We start from the raw sequence: 27114 nt of genomic DNA, 5'->3' as shown, positions 1-27114 counted from the left end.
TTCAAACACAAGACCACCTGAGTGGCCATGTACATTTATGTGGGTTGTGTCCTTCACAAGAGTGTGATAAAGAGCCAAAATTTAACTCATGCTCTGGTAACCAACCTGCGTGTGGTGGCATGGGCTGTGTCCATCTGGAGCACAGGCATCTTTTACTTTACACAAAGTGTTGTCCTCTGCCAAGCCTGTAGAGCTGTATCTGCACAGAGTGGACACCTGTTTCTAATTCACAAAAAGACCAGCCAGGCCAAGAAGACCTTGGAACACCAGAGTTGGACATAATGAGCCTTGGGACAAAAAGAATCCACTACTAGAAAACAGTTGCTTCTCTTGTATCCCACTGGTATTTGGGTCAGTCAAGTCATGTTGTAGTAAAACTGCCTGAGTTCAAATTCTGACTCTCCAGCTCCTAATTACATGATTTTTCATAAGTTGCTTAATTAACACGCTGTGCCTTGGCTTCCCTCAATAAGCTAAAGATAACAATATGATCTACTTCATAGTGTGGTTGTAAGAATTATTTTAGAACAGGCCCAGGTGTATAACAGCACTCAGTACACATTAACTCTTAGCTAATAGTGTCATCCTATGTATAATGACGGAAGATCATCTCTTGCATATCAACCAAACAACATAACTGCCTATTACCAGGGTCCTTATCAGGGGTGTGTGTGTGTGTGTGTGTGTGTGTGTGCATGTGTGTGTTTGGCAGCGGGGGCGGGGGTTGGGGGGTTCCCTGTTGCCGTTTAGTGTGTTAAAAAGAAAGCCACAGTCCCTTGGGGCGCCTGGGTGGCTCAGTCAGTTGAGGGTCCGACTTCGGCCCAGGTCATGATCTCGCAGTCTGTGAGTTCGAGCCCCGCATCAGGGTCTGTGCTAACAGCTCAGAGCCTGGAGCCTGCTTCAGATTCTGTCTCTCCCTCTTTGCCCCTCCCTCACTCATGTTCGCTCGCGCTCTCCCTCTCTCTCTCTCTCCCTCTCTCTGTCAAAAATAAAAACAAAAAAAATTTTTTTTTAAAGAAAGAAAGCCACAGTCCCAAAACAGAATCATTTAGGACAAGTCAGCAAACCAAGAGTTATTACCTAAACTAACTGCACTTTTTGACACCCGCCCCCCAGAAACGTAACCCTTAACTAGCCAATGCAGAATTTTCTCATCAATACTAGGAAATTTGCTGATAAACATCTTCCACTCCTCTTAAAAGGGTTACCTTGTCTGAACAATGATTCCTTGCTAATAAATTCCTTTCTCCTTTTTTTATGCCCCCTCTCTGCCTTTAAAATCCTTTTGTTCAGTTCAGTGGAGCCTCCCTATACTTGTTAGTCAGGATGTGGCCCGATTCTTGAATCATTTAATAGAGCCAATTAGAGGGGCACCTGGGTGGCTCACTTGGTTGAGCTTCCAACTCTTGATATTGGCTCAGGTTGTGATCTCACAGCTGTGAGACTGAGCCTCACGTTAGCTCCATGCTGAACATGGAGCTTACTTGAGATTCTGTCTCTCCCTCTCCCCCACTCCCCGGCTCACACGCGCATGCTGTCTCTCTCTCTCTCTCAAGATAAACATTTTTCTAAAAAGCCAATTAGATCTTCACATTTACTCAATTGAATTTTGTTTTTTAACAAGTGTTTCTCTGTTTCAAAAAGGCAGGCATGTGGGTGTGGGTATGTGTATGTCTGTGTGTATATGTAGGTGTGTGATGGGTGAGGCAGGAGTTACAGTCAAAAGACTCAGATACATCAGCCATGTGCAGATGCAGAGATTGGGTAGACCCATTCAACTCTATACTAAAATTTGTATTTAATTCTAACTGAACAGCAATAATTATGCAAAGCTTAAAATAACTGTTAGAAATGCCTCAGGTCCCAGACTTTCTTTGTACTTCCATCACAAAAGATTATTGTCGGACAGCTAAGACCCTGCATCTTAATTACCAGTTTCTCAGGGCAAAAGGTGCATGAAATAAATTTATGGGCATTCAAATGAGGACTGTGTAGGCTTCGACTGCAAGTAACCGCATCTTTAATAAGGCAGAACCTGGCTTGAAACAACCAAAAGACTAGTCTAAGCAGTAGCATGAGAAGGAGCTCTAATGCACACTTTTGTCAATTGCTCTCCCCAGATGCCAATAAAGGGTAGACTGGGGGAGGTGATCGATCCCCAGCAGCTTGGAGGCAGGGAAAATGCTTAGGAGTTTATCTCTATCAGCCAGGGATCAGCTAATAAGGGTCTTGACTTCTGACCTTGGCCAGAGTGGAGTCCTCAGAAACTCAACCAGGGGGATAAAAAAAAATCCAGAATGGTCAGACAAGGCAGAAGGTGGGCTGGGGAGACACATCAATCCCTGCCCCAGCCACAGCCCAGCTTTTCTGAATATTCCAGGCAAGGTTTACAACTAATCAGATGGCAGCAAGCCAGGGAAGCCAGGGAAGCCCACTCCCCTCCGAATCCCTGAAGAACTTTGTAATGACTTCTCTGGTATAAGGCGGGCTGCCCACTGCCCCTGGTTCTTCACCTCCAGGGTCTTCAAGGAGCTCAGCATATTCTCCACTCTCCCCAGGAGAACTAGCTCTTACCTGAAGAGAGGCATCCTTCAAACCCCAATCAAGCAGCCATCTAGCTGCTCCCTCAGCCTTTGCCTCAGGTCAGATTCCCCACCAGACAGACTCTGAGATGGAGATTGCAATCAATTCTGTAAAGGAGTTATTAAAGCAGGACTGGGAGTAGAGGGCCATTCACAACAGACCCCTCATCCCTACATGACTGACCCTGCTTGTTTCTCTCTTAGCCTCCCCACCCCACTCCATAATCCCATCTGCCACAGCAGACTTGATTTTGGAAGTGACTCCTCCCCATTTGGAACTTGGCCTCACGTTCCCACAATCCTGTTAGCCCCCTCTGGCCTCCCTCTGCCTGGGCCAGTTCTGTCTTCCTCACCCCACTTCCCTCACAGGACACTCATTCTGGCCCAATTATGACTGTTGCCCAGATTTTGGCCTCCTGAGTGGCTCGAGTGCTGTTGGAATCCTTGCCTCTGACAAGTAGATTAAAAAGAAAACCAAAATGACTATCCAAAGAGAAAATGGACTGCACAAATAGACAATTCACAGAAAATGAAAATTAAATAGCTAATAAATGTATTCATAATGTTCAATCTCATTAGCAATCGAAGAAATGAAAATCAAACCAAGAAAATTGTCGAACACTAAAAATACTGCAGTGTTCATGCAGCTGGAGAAACAAAAAGTCTTACGCATTACCTGTAAAAGTACCAGTTGGCATACTCTTTCTGAACAGTAGTTTGACAATATAAATCATAATTTTAAAGTGGCCTAGCAACTCCACATCTAGGAAGTTATCTTAAAGAATGAATAGGACAAGTGTTCACAGACACGTGTTCATTGCAGCGATGTTTATTATTGTGGAAAAAGTGGACGTAACATAGGCAACAAAATGTGCTATATCCACATAATGGAAATTGTGCACTCATTAGGAATGATAACCTCGGCCACTGTGACAGGAGGCAGGGCGTGGCTCCTGGAAGTCAGTCATGGGGCCCCGGTGCAGGGCAGCTGGGCAGGGCATGGAGGCCTCTGGGCCCGAGCGCAGGCACAGACTCACCAGCCTCAGACTCCAGGGAGGCTGACCAGCCACTAGCCAGGGTGGAATGGAGGCTGCAGAAGTCTTGGAAGAAGAGAGCTTTGCACTGTCCACCTCTTCCGCCTCTGAAGCTGAATTTGCTGCTGTGGTTGGATCTATCAAGGACATTGTCATGGATGCAGAGTTCCAAGTACTGCAAAGAAATTTCATGGACAGATACTACCAGGAGTTTGGAGACATGGAAGAGAATAAACTCACCTACACACCCATCTTTAATGAATACCTCTCTTTGGTAGAAAAGTATATTGAAGAACTGCAGCTGACAGGGATTCTGGGATTCAACATGGCTGCTTTCACAGCAACATTAAAGCACCATAAAGATGAGATGGCTGATGACCTATTCGACATGCTGCTCACATTTACAGACTTTCTGACATTTAAATAGATATTTCTAGACTACAGAGCAGAAAAAGAAGGCTGAGGACTGGTCTTAAGCAGTGGCTTAATAGTGACTTCATTGTGCAAATCCTCTTCGGTGGCAACTTCCCAGAACAACCCCTAGCACTAGCTTCCACCTGTGGGTAATGGCGGCCTTCTGGACAACATGGGCCCAATAGGCCAGGGGAGGGTTCTGCTCCTGATGACTGGAGACTACACCCTGGAAAGACTGACTCTGTTCTGCAACTGTTTATTAATGTTAGGTATTGATGGGTCGAAAAGATAATTATCTGATGCTCCCAGGACTTCTCTTTTTCCTGAAATACTTTCTTCTATTCAATAACCCCTAGTACTCCTGCCAAAGTAGACACCTCTCTCAGGTGTTTCGGAGAGTCAGACTGCTCTGGGACAAACACTATGTCAAGCATTTCATCTAGAAGGCCCCTTCCCCCAGAATACATGTTCCTGTGACAACCAAGAGGCACAACACCATCATAAACTCTCCCTGTCTGCAATACCACAGGCAGGTTTTGCATAAATCTCCCCCTGCTCACAGCTCTTTCACTTGATTGAGAGTTTCAGTCCTTCAAACCCAGTGACCCACCTGTGTGGAGTTTTTTACTATTTAGGAATGCTTATCTATGGTGTTAAAACAGCTGGCCCTGTCTTCAGATTTCTGAAACTCCTATTTTCAGCCCACCATCATGGGAAAATTAGAACTAGTCTTGGCTATGGGAATAAACTAAAACATGATGTCTTTTACCCAAAAGCTACATGTGAAAATCAACTCTTAGTCTTGGGTTTATAGTTCTTTTATCACTATCTTCTTCTAGTCTTGATGGAGTCCTACTGTGGCAAAAGAAGCCTTTTTTTAAAAATAAGAATCATTTTTGAAAAAAACATTTTTATAGATGAATACTCACACTAATCTGGCAGATTTAATCTTAGAATTTCTTTAATTATCCAGTTAAAGATCTAAGTATTAAATGGTTGTACTTTTTTTTTTTTAAGTTTATTTATTGATTTTGAGAGAGAAGAAGAGAGACTTGGGAGGGGCAGGGAGAGAGGGAGAGAGAGAGAATCCCAAGCAGGCTCTGCACTGCCAGCACAGAGCCTGATGTGGGGTTCAAACTCATGAACCATGAGATCATGACCTGAGCCAAAACCAAGAGTTGGATGTTCAACCAACTGAGCCACCTAGGCTCCCCTAAATATTTGTACTTTTTAGTTGTTAGCACTATGAAGGCAAAAATACTTTCTTCATTGGAGTTACTATTTTACTGAATATCAGTGAATATATACTATAGTCTGGAAACAGACTAAAGTTATCCTTTTCTTATTGCATATTAATATTTATGCAGATTTGCTTAAAATCCTTTCTGTATAAATTACTTTGTTAGGTTTTGGGATGGGGTTAGAATGAGTTTGGTAAAAATGTGATTCTCCAAGTTCTGCCCTTCCAGCTCTCTTCTTCTCCCTGCCAAAGTGGTATTCATTGGTCTAACTCAGTCTGAATAGGAAGGGATAGCAAAGAGCTTTAATGGTCTCTGCCTGGCTTAGGTTAGTAAAATGTTTGGTAGAATATTAATGACCAGAAAACATGTATGTCACACCTTTAGAAAGAAGGAAAAAATAGTAATTTAATTCCCAATGTGTACCTTTGGTTTTTTTTTTTTAAGTAAAAATAAGAAACTGCACTGAAAAAGAAAATCTCCATCTACATTGGTTGTTATGGTAAGATATTATTTGGTAAGTTTCTCCCCAGCTAGACTGTAAACTCTATGAGAGCAGAGACTGTATGTGTTCTCCACTCTATTCCTGAGCCTGGCACAGTGTCTGGAGAATGATAGGATCTCACTCTAGTGTCAACTCACTTAATGGATAAATTCCACAATAGATTAAGTGAAAAATCAGGTTACAAAGCAATATGTATTTTAAGGCCCTATTGTGTAAAAGATGATATATTTACATGTACCTATCCATATGTATGTGTGTGCGTGCATGTGCATGCATACACATAGGAAAATGTCACAGGATTGTGGAATTATAGATGATCTCTCTTTTCCTTTTTTTTTAACTTTGCTAAATTTTATGCATTTTTTGCTACAGATATGTGCTGTTTTTGTAATCTAGAAGAAGACCTTTAGAAGAAGAGGGAAAGAGTGGGGGATAAAGAATAAAAGATAAAAGATGGAGAATGAAGAAACAGTTGCCTCCAGGAGACAGATTGTTTAATCCTAAAGACGTAACTGGTAGGATTTCAAGCTTCAATTTGGAAAGGCTCCTGTCACCTCTCTGACCATTACATAAAGGTAAATACTACCTACTCTATATACCCTGGCTACCTTCAGAAGCAAAGAGCTGCCCCAGCTCTGTCTTCACATGGGAGATGGATTTGAGGGATTCTTCATGGCTCAGAAAGCTCAGAATTGCCAGCTTTCCATATTAGAGATATTCCATCCTCTCCAACCCTTAGCCTGGCCTCAGACATGGTGCCCTCACCTTGGAAGCTTCCCTGCTTCACTAGCACATGGTTTAGTTCCAGCCTGTGTCAAGAACATGAAACGTGATGCTAGCCCTAGAATTCTCCTGGGCTTTGGTCTGGACATCAGCCCTGTAACCTTGCCCCACCTCCATGTTGCCCAGACTCTCCTTCCCAGTACTGCTCCAGGCTTCTGCTCCAACATGTCTTGATTGACCCCCCACTCCCCGGATTCCAAGTATCCTGTAGTCTTTTGCCAACTCCCTCCATAGCCCCCTTGCAAGAGCTTATAAGAAGGTGCCAGGCTCTCACTCTCAACTTTCAGCTTCATCCTGCCTTGGAGTGGACCTATTCCGGGGTGGAGGGAAGTCTACTCTCATTACTCTCTTCATTCTTTCAGTTGACCCCCAAACTTTCACTGTGTGCCCCACACACAGTGATGCTTCTTGTAATGTCTCTAAAAAGCCAGTAAGAGCAGCAATACAGAATAGACTGTTCTACTTCCACAGTACCTAGAGCTATGCCAAGGGTATACGGGGAAGGAGCTAAAGAATCCAGCAGGCCTTGAAAGGATAGGCAAGGATTTATTACACTCTCAAGTGTAGGAGCTTTAAAATTAGATTCCTCCAAGGCTTGAGACCAGGTCTGCTATATTTTGGAGAGCAGATGGGGTAGAGCGTAGAAGATCAGATCAGACACAAGAACATGGAGGCCAGGTCCTGGTACTTTTCTTGGACCATCAGATAAGAGGTCATCTCTTATGTCCTCTCATATGAGGTGACCTCTCATTAGTCCAGCTCTGATCTGACTTTGGGAAGTGTGGGGAGATAATGTATGATCTACAGTGACTTACACATTTTACCATGCTCAAAGGCATGCAGATGGGATTGGATTTGGGAGTCGGGGAAGGAACAGAGACTCCACTGAAGTTCTCAGCTTCCTGGTTTCCTTCAGTGGCTGTCTCATTGCCCCTCTCCTCCGTGGGTTTAGGTTTCACCTTCCTGAGAACAGCTGGGAAATGCCAGTATAGAGCGAGTATGCATCGTCCTCAATCCTAATTTTTCATCCATGTGGAGAGAATTCCACTAGTGGCTCTACTACTCTCTCTCTCTCTCTTGCCTGATATGAGTTTGGAAGGAAGGTAGGGCATGCATAGTTTTGTCCCTCCATCTCTCAAGATCGGACTACCCAAAGCAAGCTTATGTTCTGCTCTCCTATGTCCCATGAGGGGTCTGAACCCATAGGAAGGCTACAATGACCCTATATTGTGTCTGCCCAGGTAGGAAATCTGGTATAATCCTGAGGTCCTGTAAAGGAACCCCATCCCACCAGAGGTATAATCAGTATTCTCCAGTATCTGCTTTGCTGATAATAAAGGCAATATTGGCTCTCCATTTGCTCATTCCTTTCTCTTATTTTTTAATTGTCTCAGAACCTGGTCTGGGAAAAGAGGCTGTCATGCATTGACCTCTTCAGACTCTAGGAGCTGTGCTTGCAGAAAGAGAATTTGCTGTGTCTGGCCAGCATGGGATTTGGAGCAAAAGAGCCACAGTCCCAGGAGAATCTCTTCCCTTGATGAACTGCAAAACCCTCTTTTTCCAAGACTGGATCCCAGAGGCCTGCTCAGAGGCAGGAGGATGGATGGGAAAACCTCCATGGGAGTGGAGGGGTCTTCACTTAAGCAACATAAATACTCTTGGGCAGACCTATCACAAGAACCCAGCCAAATGGATAAAGGAGAAGCTAAGACTATTGAGCATCCCTTATACCTACCATAACTTCTGGAAGACCACCAACCACACCTAATTTCTCTCCTCTCTTGGACCTCAGTTTATTCTATGACTCCCTGAATGAAAGCCAAACACCAGAATGTGAAATACAGTGCAATTTATTGAGAAAAGAAAGTGCAACATAATCATCACCAGAGGATCCACAGCTGGGGGAATTAAGGGGACAGAGGCAAGGTCAGAACATGATGCCAATGTGAAGAAGGCACCCTGAGAACCAACAGTCTAGAGAACTTGACCATTCACCCTCTAGCACCCCCGCCTCCTCAGCGGGGCTGAAACATGCCTACTTCAGACCATCGATCGACTCCCAGTGAGAAAGGGAGATGGGCCAGTGTAGGAACAGGCCAGGCTGGAAAAGCCCACAGTGGTATGATGCCCACAGGCTCATCTGGGGGCATCATCCTCTGGGACTAGCAGCTGGACCTTCCTAGCCTAGAAAAGGTCTTGGGGATGGAGGAGCCAGGAAGAAGTTCAGCCCCTTCTCCGGGGAACTTGAGGAAAAGCGAGGCTGAGGTTGGCATTTGTTGATGCCAAGCAAAGTAGGAGGTGCTGTGGCAGGCTGAGAGGGATGCAGGTGGGCCTGGACACATGACCCCAGAGGATCACTTGGAGCAGTGCTGGCTCGAGCTGGTGGTCTGGGAGAAGCGGATGCTGGTGCTGCCTCCACTGCCAGACTTATAGCTGCTGCCTCCCGAGGTCTGGATGCCACCAGAGGCGGAGCCAATTCCACTCCGGCTCACAGAGCTGCTGCCTCCGCTGCTGAGCCTACCCCCGCTGCTGCCACTCTGGTAGCCACCGCTGCTGCCACCACTGAGCCCTCCATAGCCACCACTGCTGCCTCTGCTGCTGCTGCCGCCTCTGTAGCCACCGCTGCTGCTGGCACTGACCCCTCCGTGGCTTCCAGCAGAGCCGCTGCTGGTGCTGGTGACATTGCTGATCACCGCTGCAGAGAACAGGCACTCAATTCAAGCAAAAGCCTGGGTCTGCATCACAACTCTACCCTGCTTGGCTTGTGAATTGGAGGAAGGTGCTTAACTTCTCTGAGGCCTCAACTTGTAAATAAATGACAAGAGTGAGCCTGGCTCTCTGGCGTCCTTCCCCAAGAACAAGAGCCAGCAGCATCCACAGAAATTTCTGGTTCTCCAACCTAGGGAATTCCCCAAGACCATGGGCATTTTAGCTTTGGCCTTAGAGTTTCCCAACTTTTGTGAGGTGGGGAGTGTGTGGCCATGGCCCTAGCACTGTTTGGTGGCCTGGTCTCCTTGTATGGGTCAGCCTCTCCTGCTGTAGATCAGTCAGTGAGGGTGTCTCTGTGGCCACCCTTTTTGCAACCCAGGGAGAGAATTTTTGAAGGGCTACTTACAAATGCACACAGCACTCTGACACTCTCCAGACATCCTACAAAGGAAGAGAAAGAGATGTGGACTATTTCTGCAATGAGTCACTAGCCACAGAGCTGAGGGTTCATTACCTTGGGAGCCACGTTCCCCTATTTGCCCTACTAGAGGTCAAGTTCCCGGGGGAAGAAGGCTATTCCAAGTGTCTCTATGACCACATCTCCCCAGAAAAAGGAGCTTGTGGGGCCAGGGGATGGGGTTGAGGTGCTCAGAAGCTTCACCAGCCATCCTCCATTTCTCCATTTGTCTGCCCTCTTTCCCTTAGTTTCCAGAGCATCTGTTCCAGGCAAAGTGCTCAACTACCCAGCCCCCAATTGGTTAGTCCTGCCTCACCACTCTTCCCCTACTGAGACCGTCTTTGTACCTCCCTCACCCAGCCCTGGTTTTCTTCTGATTTTCCTCTCCCAGGACGCCTTCTCCAGTGAGCCTTCCCGGGGTGGGGGTAGGGGTGGTGGTTCAAGGTAAGGTAAAATGTGAGAGGGGCTGACACTCAACACATGAGGAGCTTGAAAATGTCCTGCCCACACAGCCCATCTTTCTGTGCCTCATTCATGTTCATGGAGCAGGCACGTCCACACATCTGAGCAGACATAGAGTGTGTCTGCACCCCTTGCCAGTGTGGGCCCCCCTGTGGTCGACCGCTCTGTCTTTATCCCACAATCCCCAGTACACATAGCACCATCTTCACTCTCACACCTTTCATTGATTTATAAAAAAAAAAAAAAAAAAAAAAAAAAGGGGGCGCCTGGGTGGCGCAGTCGGTTGAGCGTCCGACTTCAGCCGGGTCACGATCTCGCGGTCCGTGAGTTCGAGCCCCGCGTCCGGGCTCTGAGCTGATGGCTCGGAGCCTGGAGCCTGTTTCCGATTCTGTGTCTCCCTCTCTCTCTGCCCCTCCCCCGTTCATGCTCTGTCTCTCTCTGTCCCAAAAAAATAAATAAAAAACGTTGAAAAAAAAAATTCATAAACTTCCTTCTCACCCCTGAGTTCTGCTTCCTCCATCGGATTGGGAGCTGCCTGAGGACAGAGGTTCAACACAGGATGCACGGAGCAACTAGTCAGCGAAAGATCTCTCAATTCTTGCCAATCCTTTGGCGTTTGATATCCACTCCCTAAGCCCTTATCTGCTGCTTGATGCTGTGCTATTTTTCCAGAGTATGTGTGCATCGGCCACCTCCCCTGTGGACTCAGCCTCAGGGGTGGAAAGTTACAGGGCTCTCTCTACTGTGCTGTCCAATATGGTAACTACTAGTGACATGAAGCTAGTCACATTTATTAAAATTAAATTAAGTATAAAACTCAGTTCCTCAGTTGCACTAACCATTAGTACTCAAGTGACTAATGGCTACTGTACTGGAGAGCACATAAAACATTTCTGTCATCTCAGGAAGTTCCAGGGGTACCTGGATGGCTCAGCTGATTAAGCATCCAACTTTGGCTTAGGTCATGATCCCACAGTTGGTGAGTTTGGGCCTCGCATTGGGGTCTCTGCTGTCAGTATAAAGCCTGCTTCGGATCCTCTGTCCTCCTCTCTCTCTGCCCCTCCCCACCTCAAAAATAAATAAACATTTAAAAAAAAGTTCCAGTGGACATCACTATAACTTTTGTCATAACCCCAAAGCACTTTTCCGTACTCATTGCTCATAAGAATGATCAACAGAGCTGTGTAATACATATATCCATGGTAAATAGGAGAATTGGACGATCTTGATTGACAAAAAAAAAAAAAAATGGGGGGCACTTGAATCCTAAATTCTGTTGTTCAGGAGGTTCCTTACCCCTTGTCTGAGTTGTCCTCTCCAATCATCTTGCTCTCTTTCTTCATTATCAAAGGTCACTCTAAAATCCTATCTGGAGAATGCTGGCCCCACAGCCCCTCACCTGCATTCCTCGCCCTCCAGCAGCTTGCGGTAGGTGGCGATCTCCATGTCCAGGGCCAGCTTCACGTTCATCAACTCCTGGTAGTCCCGCAGCAGCCGGGCCAGGTCATCTTTGGCCTTCTGTAAGGCAGCCTGAAGCTCTTGGAGCTTTGCATTGGCGTCCTTGAGGGCCAGCTCCCCACGCTGCTCAGCTTCAGCTATGGCCACTTGCAGGTTGGCGTTCTGGGCCAGGAGGAGGTAGGAGACTAATTAACATAGTGATCAAGAAACAGCTGATTTTTCCTGAAGTTCTTTTCTCCATTCAGCATCCCTCCATCCCTTACCACAGTGGCACATGCCCAGAAAACAGAAGTCTATTTTGCAATTGGTCTATTTATCTATGGCCCACTGAAACTAACTCCTGTCTCATCAAGAAAAGGAACACTGGGGCACCTGGGTGGCTCAGTCGGTTAAGTGTCCGACTTCAGCTCAGGTCATGATCTCACAGTTTGTGAGTTCAAGCCCCGCGTCAGGGTCTGTGCTGACAGCTCGGAACCTGGAGCCTGCTTCAGATTCTGTGCCTCCTTCTCTCTCTCTCTGTCCCTCCCCCCACTTGTGTTCTGTCTCTGTCTCTCAAAAAAAAATAAATGTAAAAAAAAAATTTTTTAAAGAAAAAAAACACTGATTTGCTGGTAAAGGCAGTAATGGTAACTGGTAACTGGTTTTTTGCAAGACTGTTAAATACTCCCCTGCCTAATCAGTTTATTCCAGTGACACAAATTAGCCATTGAGGTAATGTGAAGTTCATGACAAATAGTTCACAGAAGGTAGATCCTACTGAGAACAGAGTGTTTAAGGCCCTCCCTACAATTGCAAGATTTGCTGGGAAAGCCAGCAGGAGCAACCATCTCTCCTTAGGGAACTTGAAAGATTTCCGAGGGAATCTCAGGGAGAATGGAGTCTCCCAGAGACTGCTATCCCACATGTGACACCATGGAAGGACAGAGAAAGCGTGTGGCAGAGGCACAATTGTTGCTCTTCTTTCTCCCCATGGCCCAGAAGACCTCCAGGATCTCTCCGATAGGACCAGACCCACCTGCTTCTTAACATTCTCGATCTCGGCCCGCAGCCTCTGGATCATCCTGTTGAGCTCCATGATCTCACTCTTAGTGTTCTTGAGGTCATCTCCATGCCTGCCGGCCGTGGTCTGCAGCTCCCCAAGCTGACAGAGGGGAAACCAATCAACATAGCTTCACAAAGTGTTAGAATATTCTTGATAAAGGTCAGCGGGACCTAAACCTAGAGTATGCAGGCAAGGAGAGGGCTCCCACCTTGGTCTGGTACAGAGCCTCAGCCTCTGCCTTGCTCCTCTGGGCAATTTCCTCATACTGGGCCTTGACCTCGGCGATGATGCTGTCCAGGTCCAGGCAGCGGTTGTTGTCCATGGACAGGACTACGGACGTGTCACTGACATGACTCTGCATCTGAGACAGCTCCTATAGGGAACACGGATGGTCATTCTCACCATCCCTTGGCCCCAGGAGATGCTGGGAATGAATAAGTCCAAGAATCTTCTACCAGCAGAGATATCCCAAAAATGGGGCCAGGAATGGAACAGTCAGAAAAATAAGCTTGCATTTCAGGCCTGGCTACCGCCTAAAAGATGCCAGGCAACAAAGTTAAAGAAAAAAAGTAAATGTGCAAATAGAATAAGGTTGTCAGCCTGAGAGTATCAGTCAGTGAGTTCAACTGTGTGGGTTTCCAGGGGGCTGGAGTAGGGAGGAGTGCTCTGAAGGAACTAGCTGTGATACTGGCATAGGAGCCAGAGGGAAGGTGTAGAACAAAAAAGGCTGAGGACAGAAGGAAAACAAAGAAGTCAGAGAGGGACCCTGGCCTTGAGGCCCAGGTCAATGCAGGCTGGGTAAGCTAAGTTAGCATTTCCCAGGTGGGGTGTAGCTGAGTTCCGAGCTCTGTTGCTGGTTTTGTGAGTGTTTTGCCCCTTAACTATCCCCTAAAGTCTTGCTTGGGAAGCATGTCAGAGAAGATGCAGACAGGAAGGCTCTGGAGCTCAGCAAACCAAGAAATCAAGGAATCACCATCTCATAGAAGGTCCTCAGGAAGTTCAGTTCATCTGTCAGGCTGTCCACCTTGGCCTGTAGCTCCACCTTGTTCATGTACGCAGCATCCACATCCTGCGAGGTGTGGAGACGGGCAGTCAGACACCCAAAAGAATGACCCGCAGCCCCCTTACCACCCACAGCTCTTTCCTAAGCCTTTGTCCCTCCTCTTGTCCCTCCCCTGTCCTCCCCCTAATTTCCACTTCTCACCTTCCCTCTTAATAGAAAATCAAAGTGGTTTTCTTCCCTTTAGTTGCTTTGACCAACCAAACCCTGATGCTTTAACAAAATATAAACCATATTAGCCAGGCATGGAGTATGGGTAGATAAATCACATTTATCTAACATGTGACTTTGGAGGTTTGGTACCAGGTAACCAGCCTTCTGAATAGAAAGGAGGATATTCTATTCTTCTCACTACTTCATCTTTACAATCAAGTCAGCTGTGAGTATTGGCTGATTGTTCTTATTAATACCATCCAGGGTACCCTGTAGGCTGCAAACCTTGATTAATGCTACACATAAATCCTTCATTATTTGTTCGCATTACTGATCAGTTCATTAGTCACAGTGACATTGTAAGGCGTCTTTCCTCACCAATAACGTATTTAGAGCTGCTTCCTTCGTTTCCAAAACTGTCAGGAAAAATATAAACCCCACACCCAGCATAGGGTCACTGTGCCCCAGAGCTGCTGGCTCTGCCCTGACTCCATGGGGGTGATGCCCAGAAATAGAGCCTTGATCTGTTGCTCCCCACTTGCTCACCTTCTTAAGCCCCACAAACTCATTCTCAGCCGCATTGCGCTTGTTGATCTCATCTTCATATCTGGGACAGAAAGAAGCACATATTTGGACAGTGACATTCCAGAAATTTAAAAAAAAAAAAATTGAGGATCCCAAGCACTCATCCAGAATCTTCTCATCAGGGGACAGGACCAGCTTCATGGGCGTGTGACCTGCGCAGTTACACAGGTCCCTGGGTTCAGAAAGTCCTAACAGTTTAATGTTCTGCTGGCACCAACCCGATTTTTTAACAAGGGCCCTGCATTTTCGTTGTGCACTGAGCCCCTAGAATTACATAACCCATCCTGCTTGGAGACCTTTCAAAGCTCAGGCCACTGCCTCGTCCTCCTCCCTCCAAGCCCAGGTAACAGGCTGAAGTGTGGGGAGATGGGAGGGGGAGGAGGGGAGGAGGGGAGGCGGGGAGGAGGGGCCAGGGGCATGACTTCTTGTCTGGCTATAACAAAGGTCACAAAGCGCAATGTGTGTACATGAGACCCAGAGAGGTATTTGCTCAGACTGGGTGCTTCTGCCTCTGCCCTCGCTGTTTCTGTTTTCATTAAGAGTTGCTTCTTACAGGAATTTGGGTTAAGAATGAACTCATGTCTCCTGAATGCACCAGGGTTATGAGATTCCTGCTCGTTAATGACTAAAATCTCCCCCAAAGGGTCTGGATCTCATGAAGACTGAAAATGGAATGATTCCAGGAGAAAAGGTTTCTGGGCAACGTCAATCTGAGTTGCCACTGGATTCCCAGAACTCAGCACTGAGCCCAGCACAGAGCGGTGCCTGCCAGATTTGTGCAGTTGACCCAAGATGGGGCTTCCCCGAAACGGGTGTACCCACCCCTGTGGGTCCTGACCCCACGGATATCTGGAGCTCCCTCCTCACCTCACAGACCTCAGAGGGTATCAACTACAACCCCAAACATGCAGGACAAGGTTGATTGAAGCTACAGAAACAGAGTACTAGACTGGACACATTGAAAGAGTGTTTTACAAAGTGTGTCCCTAGACCATCAGCCAGGTGGTCTCCCCCCTGGGAACCATGGGGCACTAGACTCCTGGGACCTGCCCCACACCTACTGATTCACAATATCTAGGTCTGGAGCACAGGAATATGTGTTTCTGACAAGCTCCCAAGGTGATTCCCATGTACAGCAAGTGTGGAGGGCTCTTCATCCCAAAACGTTTTTGATTCTGGGAAGATTCTCTCATCCACCTAAGTTAGTGTAGGAGGGGCCTGCCCAGAGCCTGAGAAATGTGTCAGAATCAGCCACCTAGAAGTCTCAGTTCCCACCCTCTGACCCCTTCCGCTTGGTCATGCCTCACTCAATAAGTCCATCCAAGAGTATTGACTGAAGGTGCAGTCAGGGACAGTTAAAATCTCAAACCGGGGCTACACCTCCCTGCTAATCCCCTGGAAGGCGGAACTCCCCAGTTGGGGCCCTCACTTCTTTTTGAAGTCCTCCACGAGGTCCTGCATGTTCTTCAGCTCTCCTTCCAGGTTCCCCCTCTCCCCCAGAACCAAATCCAACTGCCTGCGTAGAAAACTGATGTAGGATTCAAGGAGAGGCTCCAGGTTGTTGGGGCCTGAGCCAGTGCCTGTGGTCTGCTGCTGGAGCAGGTTCCACTTGGTCTCCAGGACCTTGTTCTGCTGCTCCAGGAACCGCACCTGCATCAGGTGAGAAAGACAAGGAGTCAGCCACCTGAGTTGGGCAAGTGGGGCCACGCAGCCCGAAGAGTAGAAAATGAACCCAGTTCTCCAATCAGCGATAGCCTCTGTTGTGTCGTGTTTTGTTTTTAACTTGGAAGAGTGAGAATTTAGACGAGGGAGAGCTAGAATATGTTTATACCTAGTATCTTCACTTATTCTATTTCAGTTAATCCTCACAACCACCTATAAAGGAGGTGTTACTATATCCCCTCTGTAGACAAGGAAACAGAGTCTCAAACAGTTTAACTTGCCCAAAGTGATGTGGCTACTACGTGACAAAGCTAAGGGTCACACTCAGCACTACCTTATTCTACTAGGATCCTTTGGAACACCTCTACAGGAGGCCAGCATGAAGTTATTTACAATTGTTGTCCAAGTGAACATTTTACCTCCCTACAGGCAGTGAAAATAGTCAACAAGGTCTAACTTTTCCTAAATTGTGCCATATTGTCCCTAATTGTTTCCCCTTCCAGTTACTCAGTTTACAGATGGCTTGGGTTTAACTTCACACTCCCGGTTCATTCCCCCAAACCCAGCACACCCTTCCCTGCCCCAGCATAGACAGCTCGAATCAAGAAGGTGAGCCTGGGTGGCTCAGCTGGTTGGGCATCTGACTTCAGCTCAGGTCATGATCTTGCAGCTCATGAGTTCAAGCCCCACGTCGGGCTCTGTGCTGACAGTTCAGAGCCTGGGGCCTGCTTTGGATTCTGTGTCTCTCTCTTTCTCTGCCATGCTCCTGCTCATGCTCTGACTCTCTTTCGCTCTCAAAAATAAATAAACATTTAAGAAAAAAAAAATTTTTTAAAGGTGAGTCAGTTGCTGAGACCCACCACTAAGAGATAGTTCCACAGTTCTTAGTAATGCAAGTTTGAGTTCCAGCTCAATTCCAGTTCAATTATCCAGAAGTTGCTTTGCAAGAGAAATTGAATGTTAGCTATAATAAGCTCATGGCTAATGCCCCAGTCTTAAAAGGGAGAATGAGCATGTTTGGACCCTCACTTCATTTTCCCTAGTCCTATCCCTAGAAGGAAATTGGGAACTGGATTCCCTTTCCTTCCCCTGTTTCACAGCTAGGAAAACGGGGTCCGAAGAGCAAAAGAGTCATGTTCGCTGTCCTAAAGGGCCCCAGGCAGAACCAGGACAAGAAGCCAATACCTCAGGGGCGCCCGGGTGGCTCAGTTGGTTAAGAGTCCGACTTCAGCTCAGGTCATGATCTCACAGTTCATGAGTTCGAGCCCTGCATCAGGCTCTGTGCTGACAGCTCAGAGCCTGGAGCCTGCTTCAGATTCTGTGTCTCCCTCTCTCTGCCCCTCCCCTGCTCATTCTCTCTCTCTCTCTCTCTCTCAAAAATAAATAAAACATTTAAAAAATTAAAAAAAAAAAAAAAAAAAGAAGAAGCCAATACCTCACCTATGAGCCTGGCAGATCCTACTGGCATCTTTGTATACCAAACCCTGGCAGCCAAAACCATCCACGCCACCTTTGAGCTTTGCCCTCACCTTGTCGATGAAGGAAGCGAACTTGTTGTTGAGGGTCTTGATCTGCTCGCGCTCCTGGGTCTTTACTTGCCCAATCTGGGGGTCGATCTCCACATTGAGGGGCTGCAGGAGGCTCTGGTTCACAGTCACTTCCTGGATTCCCCCAGGGAAGCCACCAGGACCAAAGCCACTGGGCCCACCAAAGCCACCAGGCCCACCAAAGCCACCAGGCCCACCAAAGCCACCAGCCCCTCCAAAACCACCAGCTCCACCAAAGCCACCAACCCCTCCAAAGCCACCAGCCCCTCCAAAGCCACCTCCCATTCCTCTGCCACCACCAAAGCCACCACCAAAGCCACCTCCATAGCCACCCCCAAAGCCACTGCCACAGCTGCTACGCCCTCCCCCAAAGCCACCAGCCCGGGAGCCACCGGCCACGCTGATGGAGATGCTCTTGTTACCACCCAGGCTGTAGAGGCTGCGACTGCCAAAGCCACCCGCCCCACCCCGGAACCCGCAGGCCCCTCCGCTGGCTCCCCCCGAGCGGGCCACACAGCTCATCCTGCTGCTTCCTGAGACCACGGCAGAGCGACCCGAGAAGCCCTGGCTGCCGCCACTGAAGGACTTCTTGCAGACTTGTCTGTTCATGGTTAGAGAGCTTGGAGGTCAGCTAGCAATCCCTTAGCAAGAGCCTAGAAGGATGAAGGCAGAGGATGGGGACAGAGAAGAGGCTGGCCTTTATATACTGAGGAGTTAGGCTTGGCACAAGGAAAGGCAAGCAATTAGCTGAGAGTCATCTTGGGTTTGGTTTGCCTCCCAGGCAATAAGTTGCTTCTAGATTTGCAACACACCTCAAAACTAATCCTCTGGACCAAAATGACTTTGCTTTTTTAGCTTAATCACCCAAACTTGCCACAGCTGACAAAAGACAGGAGCTCTGCTCCCTCCCTTCCTGTGATCTCCTCAGGGGGCCTAGGGAACTCAGACAGCACCTGACCTAGCAGGATGAATTGGATTTTGACACCAGGGAATTAGGAGCCACTGAGTTCCATGACACAGGGGTAAGGACCAGACAACCTCTTCCATATGGGCTGAGTCCCTCCCTGTAATGCCAGAGCATCACAGCCCCAGTGACATGTCGTCTGTGCCCACCTCTTCAGAGAAATATCCAGAGGAGGGCTTGGAGTGGGGGGAGTGGGGAGATGAGGTGCACTGATCCCACAGAGTCCACTCTGGCACCACTTCAGTCAAACGCATCCATTTAAGCCAGTCTGTCATTCGAGATGAGCAGTGCTGCTCATGGCAAACAAAACAAAGATAAAATGACCCATGGGAAAAGTGAGGGTCATATTTGAAGCAAACAAGTATAAGGCTTGGGAAGAGGACAAAGACAGGCGCAGGGAGGAGCCTCAGACCAAGCCCCTCCACCACCACCCTTGACCCACAGCAGGTGATTTCCGGATCCAGAAGCAAGAGAGGACAGAAAGTGGGGACCCTCCAGCTGGTGGGTGGAATAGTTTGAAAGATCCCATTCATCTCAGGATGAGAGTGTGTGCTGCGTCAGTCTTGGTAGCCTTAGGATCTCCTACCCCTCCACCACCTGGTCTGGGTTAGATACCCTTCCCTGTTTTCCCACCATACCCTGTACTTTTCCCCCATGTCTTAAAGTAAACTTATATGTTTACTTGTCAGTACCCCTGTAGGCCCTGAGCTCATCAACGGAAGAGATTGAGTCCGACTCATTCTGAATCGCCAGCTTCTTGCATAGGGAAAGCACACCACTGACGTGTGTTGTTAACTGACCAATGACCTGTGTCTAAGAATAGAACTATCTAGACCCAGATCTCACCTCAGTCTTATGGAATGCAAATCTTCAGAGCAGAGGCTTGAGTGTCTATATTTTTAATAAGCCCTACAGGTAATCCTTATGATCAGGGGAGTTTGGGAAGCCCTGGTCTAGACTATGGATATTCCATCTGGGCCAGGGAGTTAGGGGGAGGAAGGGTGGGAGATCCTTGGTAGCAGACTGGGTACACTGGTACACTACTGTTCTAACTTCCAACGGCTCAACTATCCCCCATCCCCATGCCCCCAATATCCAAATGTTTGGATATTGCTTCTCCACACCCAACCACACCACCCATGGCAAGAACACGTTTTCAAGTTGTTACCCACATTTAAGACTCTACAAGGTATGACGGAGCAGGAGGGAGTGATTCTGGACTCCCTAAGAAGTAGGTGGTTGGTATTATCTCCAGAATTGCAATCAAATCAGCAGCACTCTGTCTTTCTGGAGGGGTTTCCAGACAAGGCAATCTGGGGCAGAGGATTAGCCTGAAGATCCTCGAATCCATCAATTTTAAGTACTCTGCAGCTAATTCTTAATTTTCTGTTCTGCAGTTTGGCAAGAGCCAGTCTGCCTGGTTAGAATCCCAGCTCCACCACTCACTACTAGCTCTTTGACCTTGGCCATTGCTTAACTTCTATGTGCCTTGGTTTTCTCAATGATAAAATGGGTATGATAATGGCGGGTACTTCATAGGGCTTTTGTGAGCATTAAGTTAAATAAATATAAAATGTGTAGCATGGTGTTTGACACCTAGTAAGACACTGTATACCGAGCTATTGCTAGTACTCTATTTAGGGATATGGAGAAAGGAGATAACTTAACTTTGGCCTTGGTTGTTCTCAAAACAACTTTGCACCCCTGAGCAGCTCACCAAAGGATGGTAGCAAAAGGAAGCCAAGTGAGGATGGAGAGTAAGAAACCCAAGCTGGAATAGTAGAGAGCATGACCTCTGCTGGGAGGGATTTGGGCTGGTGACCTTGAGCTGTGATTTAACACACTAAGTCTGTGTTCTCATCAGTCAAATCCCTTCCTACCTCAGTGGTTTGTAGGGAGCCTCGTAGGATATAACATAAGCGAAAGTCCCTTGAAAATCATTAAATGCCTCACAAGAGTAAGGTAGCTGTGGTCTAACAGAGAGCCTGTCATCATGAACTTCAGACCTGGTTCAAACCCCTTGTTTGCCTCGCACTATGAGGTGACCTTGGACAAGGTACTTGACTTCTTTGAGCCTCTCTTTTCTTATTTGTAAAACAAGAATCCTACCCCACCTGCAGGATTGTTTTGAGATTTAAATATGGTCCACCAACAAATGTTTGGATATTGCAGTCAATATTATCCATCCATAGACAATCCATGAAGGGGGTCTGTGTTGGGCTCTTCATTGAGACATTAACTCCACCCATCAACTGATGAATGCCAGCCCCTCTTGGTGAGCTCTTTAGTCTCATTCTTTGGAATTCCCTTAAAAGCAGAAGAACAAATACCTCGCTGGGAAGAAAGTTGAGCCAGGCTCACCTGAAGCTCCAAGTGAGAGCCCAAAGCAAACAAAACCAGACATCAGTGTCTCTGATTCTGATTCCCCTCCCTTGGCTCCAGTGCTGAGGCAGCGGGTGGCAGTCTCCTAAGTGTGGCTTATGTCAGTCACCCTAGCCTATGATGGGGAAGAGGAATAGAGAGACGCAATGGGCAGATCACAAAAGCACAGGTTTGGGTTGGGCTCCCCTAATCCACATTTCCTGAGCCTGCCAAAGCATCGCTTTCTTTAGCTGGTTGGGTTTGTTCTCTCATCTGTTGACTGAAGCTGCTAGAAGGAGACAGAGTTAGCATCTTCGGCAATATTTCTCTTATTCACTGCAGGATCTTTTAGAGCAGTGGCGTCTCAACAAGCTGCCTGCTGCCAACAGTCTGAGCTCTTCTAATCCCTGGCCTGTCAGAACGTTCTTTGTAAAAGTTGCCGGATGGCTGAGTCCTCTGGATCCTTATTGCCTTACCTACAAATTAGGGGGGATGGTCACCAAGCAGAGTTATTCCCTCTAGCCAATCTCTTCTCTGGTGTTCAACTGCGGTGAGGACGCATAACAGTTGCCCATAATATAATTGTGAGTGGAAGAATGAATCATAAGACAGCAGTCACTACCTCTAGGTCAAAGTGAGAAAACATCCCTCTCCACCTGGGAGCTGATAGCTACATGCCCTTCATACATGTGGATTCACAGATCCAATTTTCAAGATAACCATTAATTTGTTCTCCAAAAAAAAAGAAAAATGTACAGTCATTCTGGATCTGCTGTCCCTGGACTAGGAATTGTCATTTTCTACTTTCTACCAGGTTAAAATAAAAACTTATATCGGACACTACATGGTGTATGAATGTGTCGTTCAAGTAACATCTCTCATAAAGATATAGGTTTTTTAATCTTTATTTATTTTTGAGAGAGAGACAGCATGTGAGCAAGGGAGGAGCAGAGAGAGAGGGAGACACAGAATCTGAAGCAGGCTCCAGGCTCTGAGCCTTCAGCACAGAGCCTGACACGGGGCTCGAACTCATGAGCTGTGAGATCATGACCTGAGCCGAAGTTGGACACTCAACCCACTGAGCCACCCAGGCGCCCCAAGATATAAGTTTTTTTAAATAGGTGATGGGAATAAGGAGGGCACTTGTGATGAGCACCAGGTGATGTAGAGAAGTGTTGAATCACTATATTATGCATCTGAAACTAATATTACACTCTGTTAACCAACTGGAATTAAAATTAAAACTTTAAAAAAATAATATAAAATACAAACTTATCACTACAGAAATAACTTTATTTAACAAATGAACAGTAAAAATATATTACTAGCTAACTCTCTTTATTGGTCCCTGAAGACCAGTCTCCTGTAAACCCAGATCTCTCTTGCTGAGTCTTTCTGAAAGTCATTCATCCTCCCTCGGGAAGCACCAAGTGAAAGAGGTCTCATCCCTTTTCATTGGCATACTGAATTTTCTGGAAGTCAAATGACAGCACCTCCTTTCCATCCTTCCTTGTCTTGGAGGAGTGGAAAACATAGAGGCCTTGGAGTTAGGCATGTGTTCAAACCCCAGCCTCACTACTTTCCAGTTACAAGGCCTCCAGCGAGTCATTTTACTCTCTGCCCTCAGTCTTCTGTTCTGTAAATGGGGGTTAGCATAACCACCTCATTGGGTTTCCATGAGGACTATGGGAAGTAGTGTTAGAAGCCCCTACACAGAGCAGGTGGTCAGCATATGGCAGTCCCTTTGGTGATGATGTTGATGTACAGAGCCCTCCTAGAAGTTATCAGTTTAGAGGCTGAAAGGTGGGAAGAGTTCTAAGGGGTAGCCCAGTTTAAGGTCAATGAGGCATTGAAGTCTGATGATTTCTGCATAAAGTGACAAGGAATCACAGCATCGGTATTGCAAGTTACATAAAATCCATTCTTCCATGCCTGGCCAAGCCAGTTTCCTGCTCCGGGGGCTCATCAGTTAATGCAGTCCATAAGTCAACAATATTTACTGAGCTACTGCATACTTCCCAGGATTGTGGGGACTATGATTTAGTGAAAATAATTTCCTCTTTCAAATCTTTGCTCCTTTCACCCATCTGTAAAAAGAATATAAAAATGGCTAACAGTGGCTGAGTGCCTGCCATAACACCAGGACTGAATTAAGCTGTTTACAAGTATCATTTCTTTTTTTCTTTTTTACCAAAAGTTTTAGATTTATTTTTTAATATAATTTATTGTCAAGTTAGCTAACATACAGTGTACACAGTGTGCTCTTGGCTTCAGGGGTAGATTCCCATGATTCATCGCTTACATACAACACCCAGGGCTCATCCCAACAAGTACCCTCCTCAATGCCCATCACCCACTTTCCCCTCTCCCCCACCCCCACCATCAACCCTCAGTATCATTTCTAATTGTCATAAAAACGCCACTAGGTCAGAATTTTCACTCACATTTTTTTTTACTCACATTTTTATAGATAAGGACACAAGTTTAGTGAGGTTAATTAACTTACTGACGGACCTAGGATTTTAATTAGCTTATCCAAAGCCTGTCATGAATTCACGTGAGCTTCAGCAAGTCAAATTACAGCACCCAGAGAGAAAAGTCCACTTCGTCATTGAAAGAACTCACCCACATGGGGAGACTAGGTGGCCCAATCAGTTGAGTGTCCAACTTTGGCTCAGGTCATGATCTCATAGTCTGTGGGTTCCAGCCCCACATTGGGCTCTGTGTTGACAGCTCAAAGCCTGGCGCTGCTTCGGATTCTGTGTCTCCCCCTCTCTCTGTCCCTCCCCTGTTCATGCTCTGTCTCTCTCTCTCTGAAAAATAAACATTAAAAAGAAAAAAACATTTAAAGAACCCACCCCCAGAATGTGATGTGCCTGGAAGCATCAACTAGTGTTAATGAAAATAGTTTTAAACCTTACAAATTCCTCTTTGGCATCAAAGAGATTAAATAAAATTTAAAAATTAAAGAGAGAAAGAGAGATCACTTTCTCTCACTATCAAGATATTTCCCCCGATTGGCCTCTGGCTTCTCTACTGGAGAGCCGAACTCTCTAGACGTGAAGGTGGACCTGCCCCCTCACAGGGCCTCAGATCCATGGAGAAACCTCTCCTACTGACATAGGAGCTTCGGGTTTGGTTTGGAACCAAACCAGATTTGGAACTTCTGGCAACTCAAGACTCTGCAGAGTTGTTAGCACCACATGCCGGAGCTAGCACAAGAGAGGGCATCCCGAAGGCCGGCAGAGCACGGTGGTTACAAGTGTAGGCTTTGGATCTGAGGATGCCAGCCATGTTACTCTGCCTTGCTAAGCCCCAGTTTCCTCATCTAGAAAATGGGGATAATTGCCACCTGCCTCCTCTGGTGAGGATTAAATGAAATGACACGTGCAAATTGCCCAGTGTGCAACTTGTACCAGGGGGTGCCGAACAAAAGCGAGCTGTTTAATCATGTTGTTTTTGTTAAATGTGTCAGGACAGCAGTCGAAGAGCCCACGCTGTCCTTTTCCAGCACATCATCAGCTTAGTAAAATTCAGTGTCTCCTGCGTGACACTGTGAGCAGTGAGAAGTGTATAGATGAGGAAGGCGTGTCCCTCCCTTCGAGTTACTTCCATCCTAGTGTGAAGAACAGATATGAAACTAGTCATTTTAATCTAAAAGGGCAAGTAAGGAAAGGTCCAAAGGGAACACAGACAGACCCCAGACTCTGCAGTGCCCGAGTGATCTTCCACGATAACTAAGAGCTGGTCTAGTCACTGAAGGTGGAGTGAGTATTCTTGGCAAGGGGAACAGACTGTCAAAAGCACAGAGGCATGAAACAGCCAAGTTTATTCCAGAACTGCGAGACCCCCCGGGCCATTGGCACAGGTCTTGCAAGTGCCCACATAAGGTCACATTGCTTGCCTGGCTCATTTCCTGTGCCTTTGCCCAGAATAGAAGGGCATTTCCATTTTTTTTTTCAGTTTATTTATTTTGAGAGAGAGAGAGAGAGAGAGAGAGAGAATAAGCAGGGGAGGGGCAGAGAGAGAGAGAGAGAGAGAGAGAATCCCACACAGGCTCCACACTGCCAGCACAGAGCCAAATGCAGGGCTCGAACTCACAAACCATGAGATCATGACCTGAGCGGAAATCAAGAGTCAGACGCTTAACTGCTTAACTGACTGAGCCACTCAGGGGCCCCTGGGCATTTCCATTTTAAAATGAACAAACTTCTAAAAATATCTCCCTCCCTCAAATTCAGAATGGTCTCTATTCAGCTCAGCTATAACCACAGCCAAGCTAGACAAGGATCCTTCCCTAAGGAGAGGGGTGAACGAGAGGACCCCTTGCGTGGGTCCAGAATTTCTCAACAGCAGCCCTATTAACACTTCAGTTTGGATAATCCTTTGTTGAGGCTCTGTCCCTGAAATGTAGGATGTTAAGTAGCAACCAGTCCTCTCCCCTCTGGATGCCAATAGCACTGTCCCAGTTGCAAAAGCCAAAAATGTCACCCAACGTTGCCATATGTTCTCTGGTGGAGGAGGGGAGATTGCCCCCAATGAAAATCACGCCTTACTGCCATCTAGAACCATCACTTCCTGCCCCTGTCTTCTCCAGAAGTTGATGTCACCATGGATTCCAAGGCTATCAGATTGTTCCCACGTTACCTCCATCAGTTTCCTAGGAGAACCAACTAGACTTCAGTCTTCAACCTTCAGCCTGTGCCAATGGCACTGGAGGTATTGGTGGTGGTTAGCTTGATTTTAGGCACAAGAGAGATGTGTACTGTGCAGTCTGAATCCCAGAAGGGCTAATGAGGGACATAGATAAAATAGTGAAGAAGCGTTTTCAGAACTCAAGTGGGTTTTTCTCAGGCTTCCCAAGATTGTTGTGGGGTGTCTACATTTCTGGCCTTGGAGGTGGAGGGAGAATCCACATGGGTGAAACTGTTGAGAAGAAGGGAAGGGGCTGCCCAAATCCCAATAGACGAGATCTTTGATGGTTGGCTAACCAGCCCCCACCCAGCTCTGGGCAAAACAGAGAAGTCACATAGAGATTTTCCTACAAATTACCCAGAACTTTCTATGCAAATCCGGATCATCAGCAGTCTGGATTATCCAGAGGCAGATTCTTGTGGGAGAAACAATCCCCTGGTTTCTTTAACTGAGACTTTTGTGGCTGTGTTACCATCACTGTTGATACTTGCTCGGGCCCATAGCCTACATCTCAGAAGGAACAAGAATGAAAAATAACCTGAAATCTAAAAACCCATCTTGGTTTCCTTAACATCAAGGAATGTGTGAACCAGTGGGTCAAGAAGCTCTTAAAACAGGAAGGTGCTGTTTTGAGCATTCTTTCCAGGTGGGGGCTGGGGAGGGAGGAGGCAGAGAGGGGTGGATGGGGATGGGAGTGGGGTGAGGGATAGTAGTTGGGTCCCCGTGTCACCTCAGGAGGATGTACCATTCTGCAGCCAAGGAGGAAACGTGCAACAAAGCAGAGAGAGCAAAAGAAATGCTTGACCACTGACCAATGGCCCCAAATCCCAGTTTAGGGCATACAAGTCAGCATTGTTCAACAATCTCTGAGAGCTTCCCCGTGAGCAAACAAGCATGCCTCAGAGGACAGGAGAAGAATGGACAGCACAGCACAAATTGGCTCCTTACTCAAAGAATAAAAAAGTCTAGTCAAGGGCAAGAAACCCAACCCAAGCCCAGAGACTTAAGAGCACCTGAAAAATCACCATAGAATTTCACAAAGAAATTCTGTGAAAGCTGAAGCCAAGAAGGAAAAGAAGGAGCACTTGGGAGCAGGCAAAGTTCCCTGGAAGTGTTTTCAGGCTAGATTAGAAATGATCAGGGCTGGGCAGAGACTATCCAGCCAAGCATGGAGTTAACTCCTTCAGTCTCAGGGCTTGGCACCAAGTTCACCTGCCTAGTTGTTCCTCTGGGACAATGACATCTCCAAGAAATAGCCCTCTCTGTGCTGCCATTCTTCCTGAGCCAGACTAACCCCTGGCTACTCTCTCTTTAAGAAGCTGTATGGATCCTCCCTGCCACCTGAAGGCTACTTAGGTAGGGGAGGTCTCCTATAAATGCCCACAGGATGCACAGGAGCCAGT

General features: G+C 47.0%; 1 protein-coding gene and 1 pseudogene across 1 annotated transcript; one reads left to right on the top strand and one right to left on the bottom strand.

The window, feature by feature from the left end:
- Positions 1–3559: 3559 nt before the first annotated feature.
- On the top strand, positions 3560–4753 carry LOC131519547 (ADP-ribosylation factor-like protein 2-binding protein; annotated as a pseudogene).
- A 3951-nt stretch (positions 4754–8704) lies between these two features.
- Positions 8705–18300, bottom strand: KRT76 (keratin 76). The gene is made up of 9 exons (XM_058742682.1): positions 17674–18300; positions 15912–16132; positions 14444–14504; positions 13658–13753; positions 12893–13057; positions 12658–12783; positions 11584–11804; positions 9672–9706; positions 8705–9251 (listed from the first exon to the last, which is right to left on the bottom strand). Exons 1-9 carry the CDS (start codon positions 18298–18300, stop codon positions 8911–8913), a joined length of 1893 nt encoding a protein of 630 aa, XP_058598665.1. The 3' UTR covers positions 8705–8910.
- Positions 18301–27114: the final 8814 nt, after the last annotated feature.

This window comes from Neofelis nebulosa, chromosome 8 (genome assembly GCF_028018385.1).
Source record: "Neofelis nebulosa isolate mNeoNeb1 chromosome 8, mNeoNeb1.pri, whole genome shotgun sequence".
NCBI lineage: Eukaryota > Metazoa > Chordata > Mammalia > Carnivora > Felidae > Neofelis > Neofelis nebulosa.
This window is presented reverse-complemented; position numbering and strand designations above follow the sequence as displayed.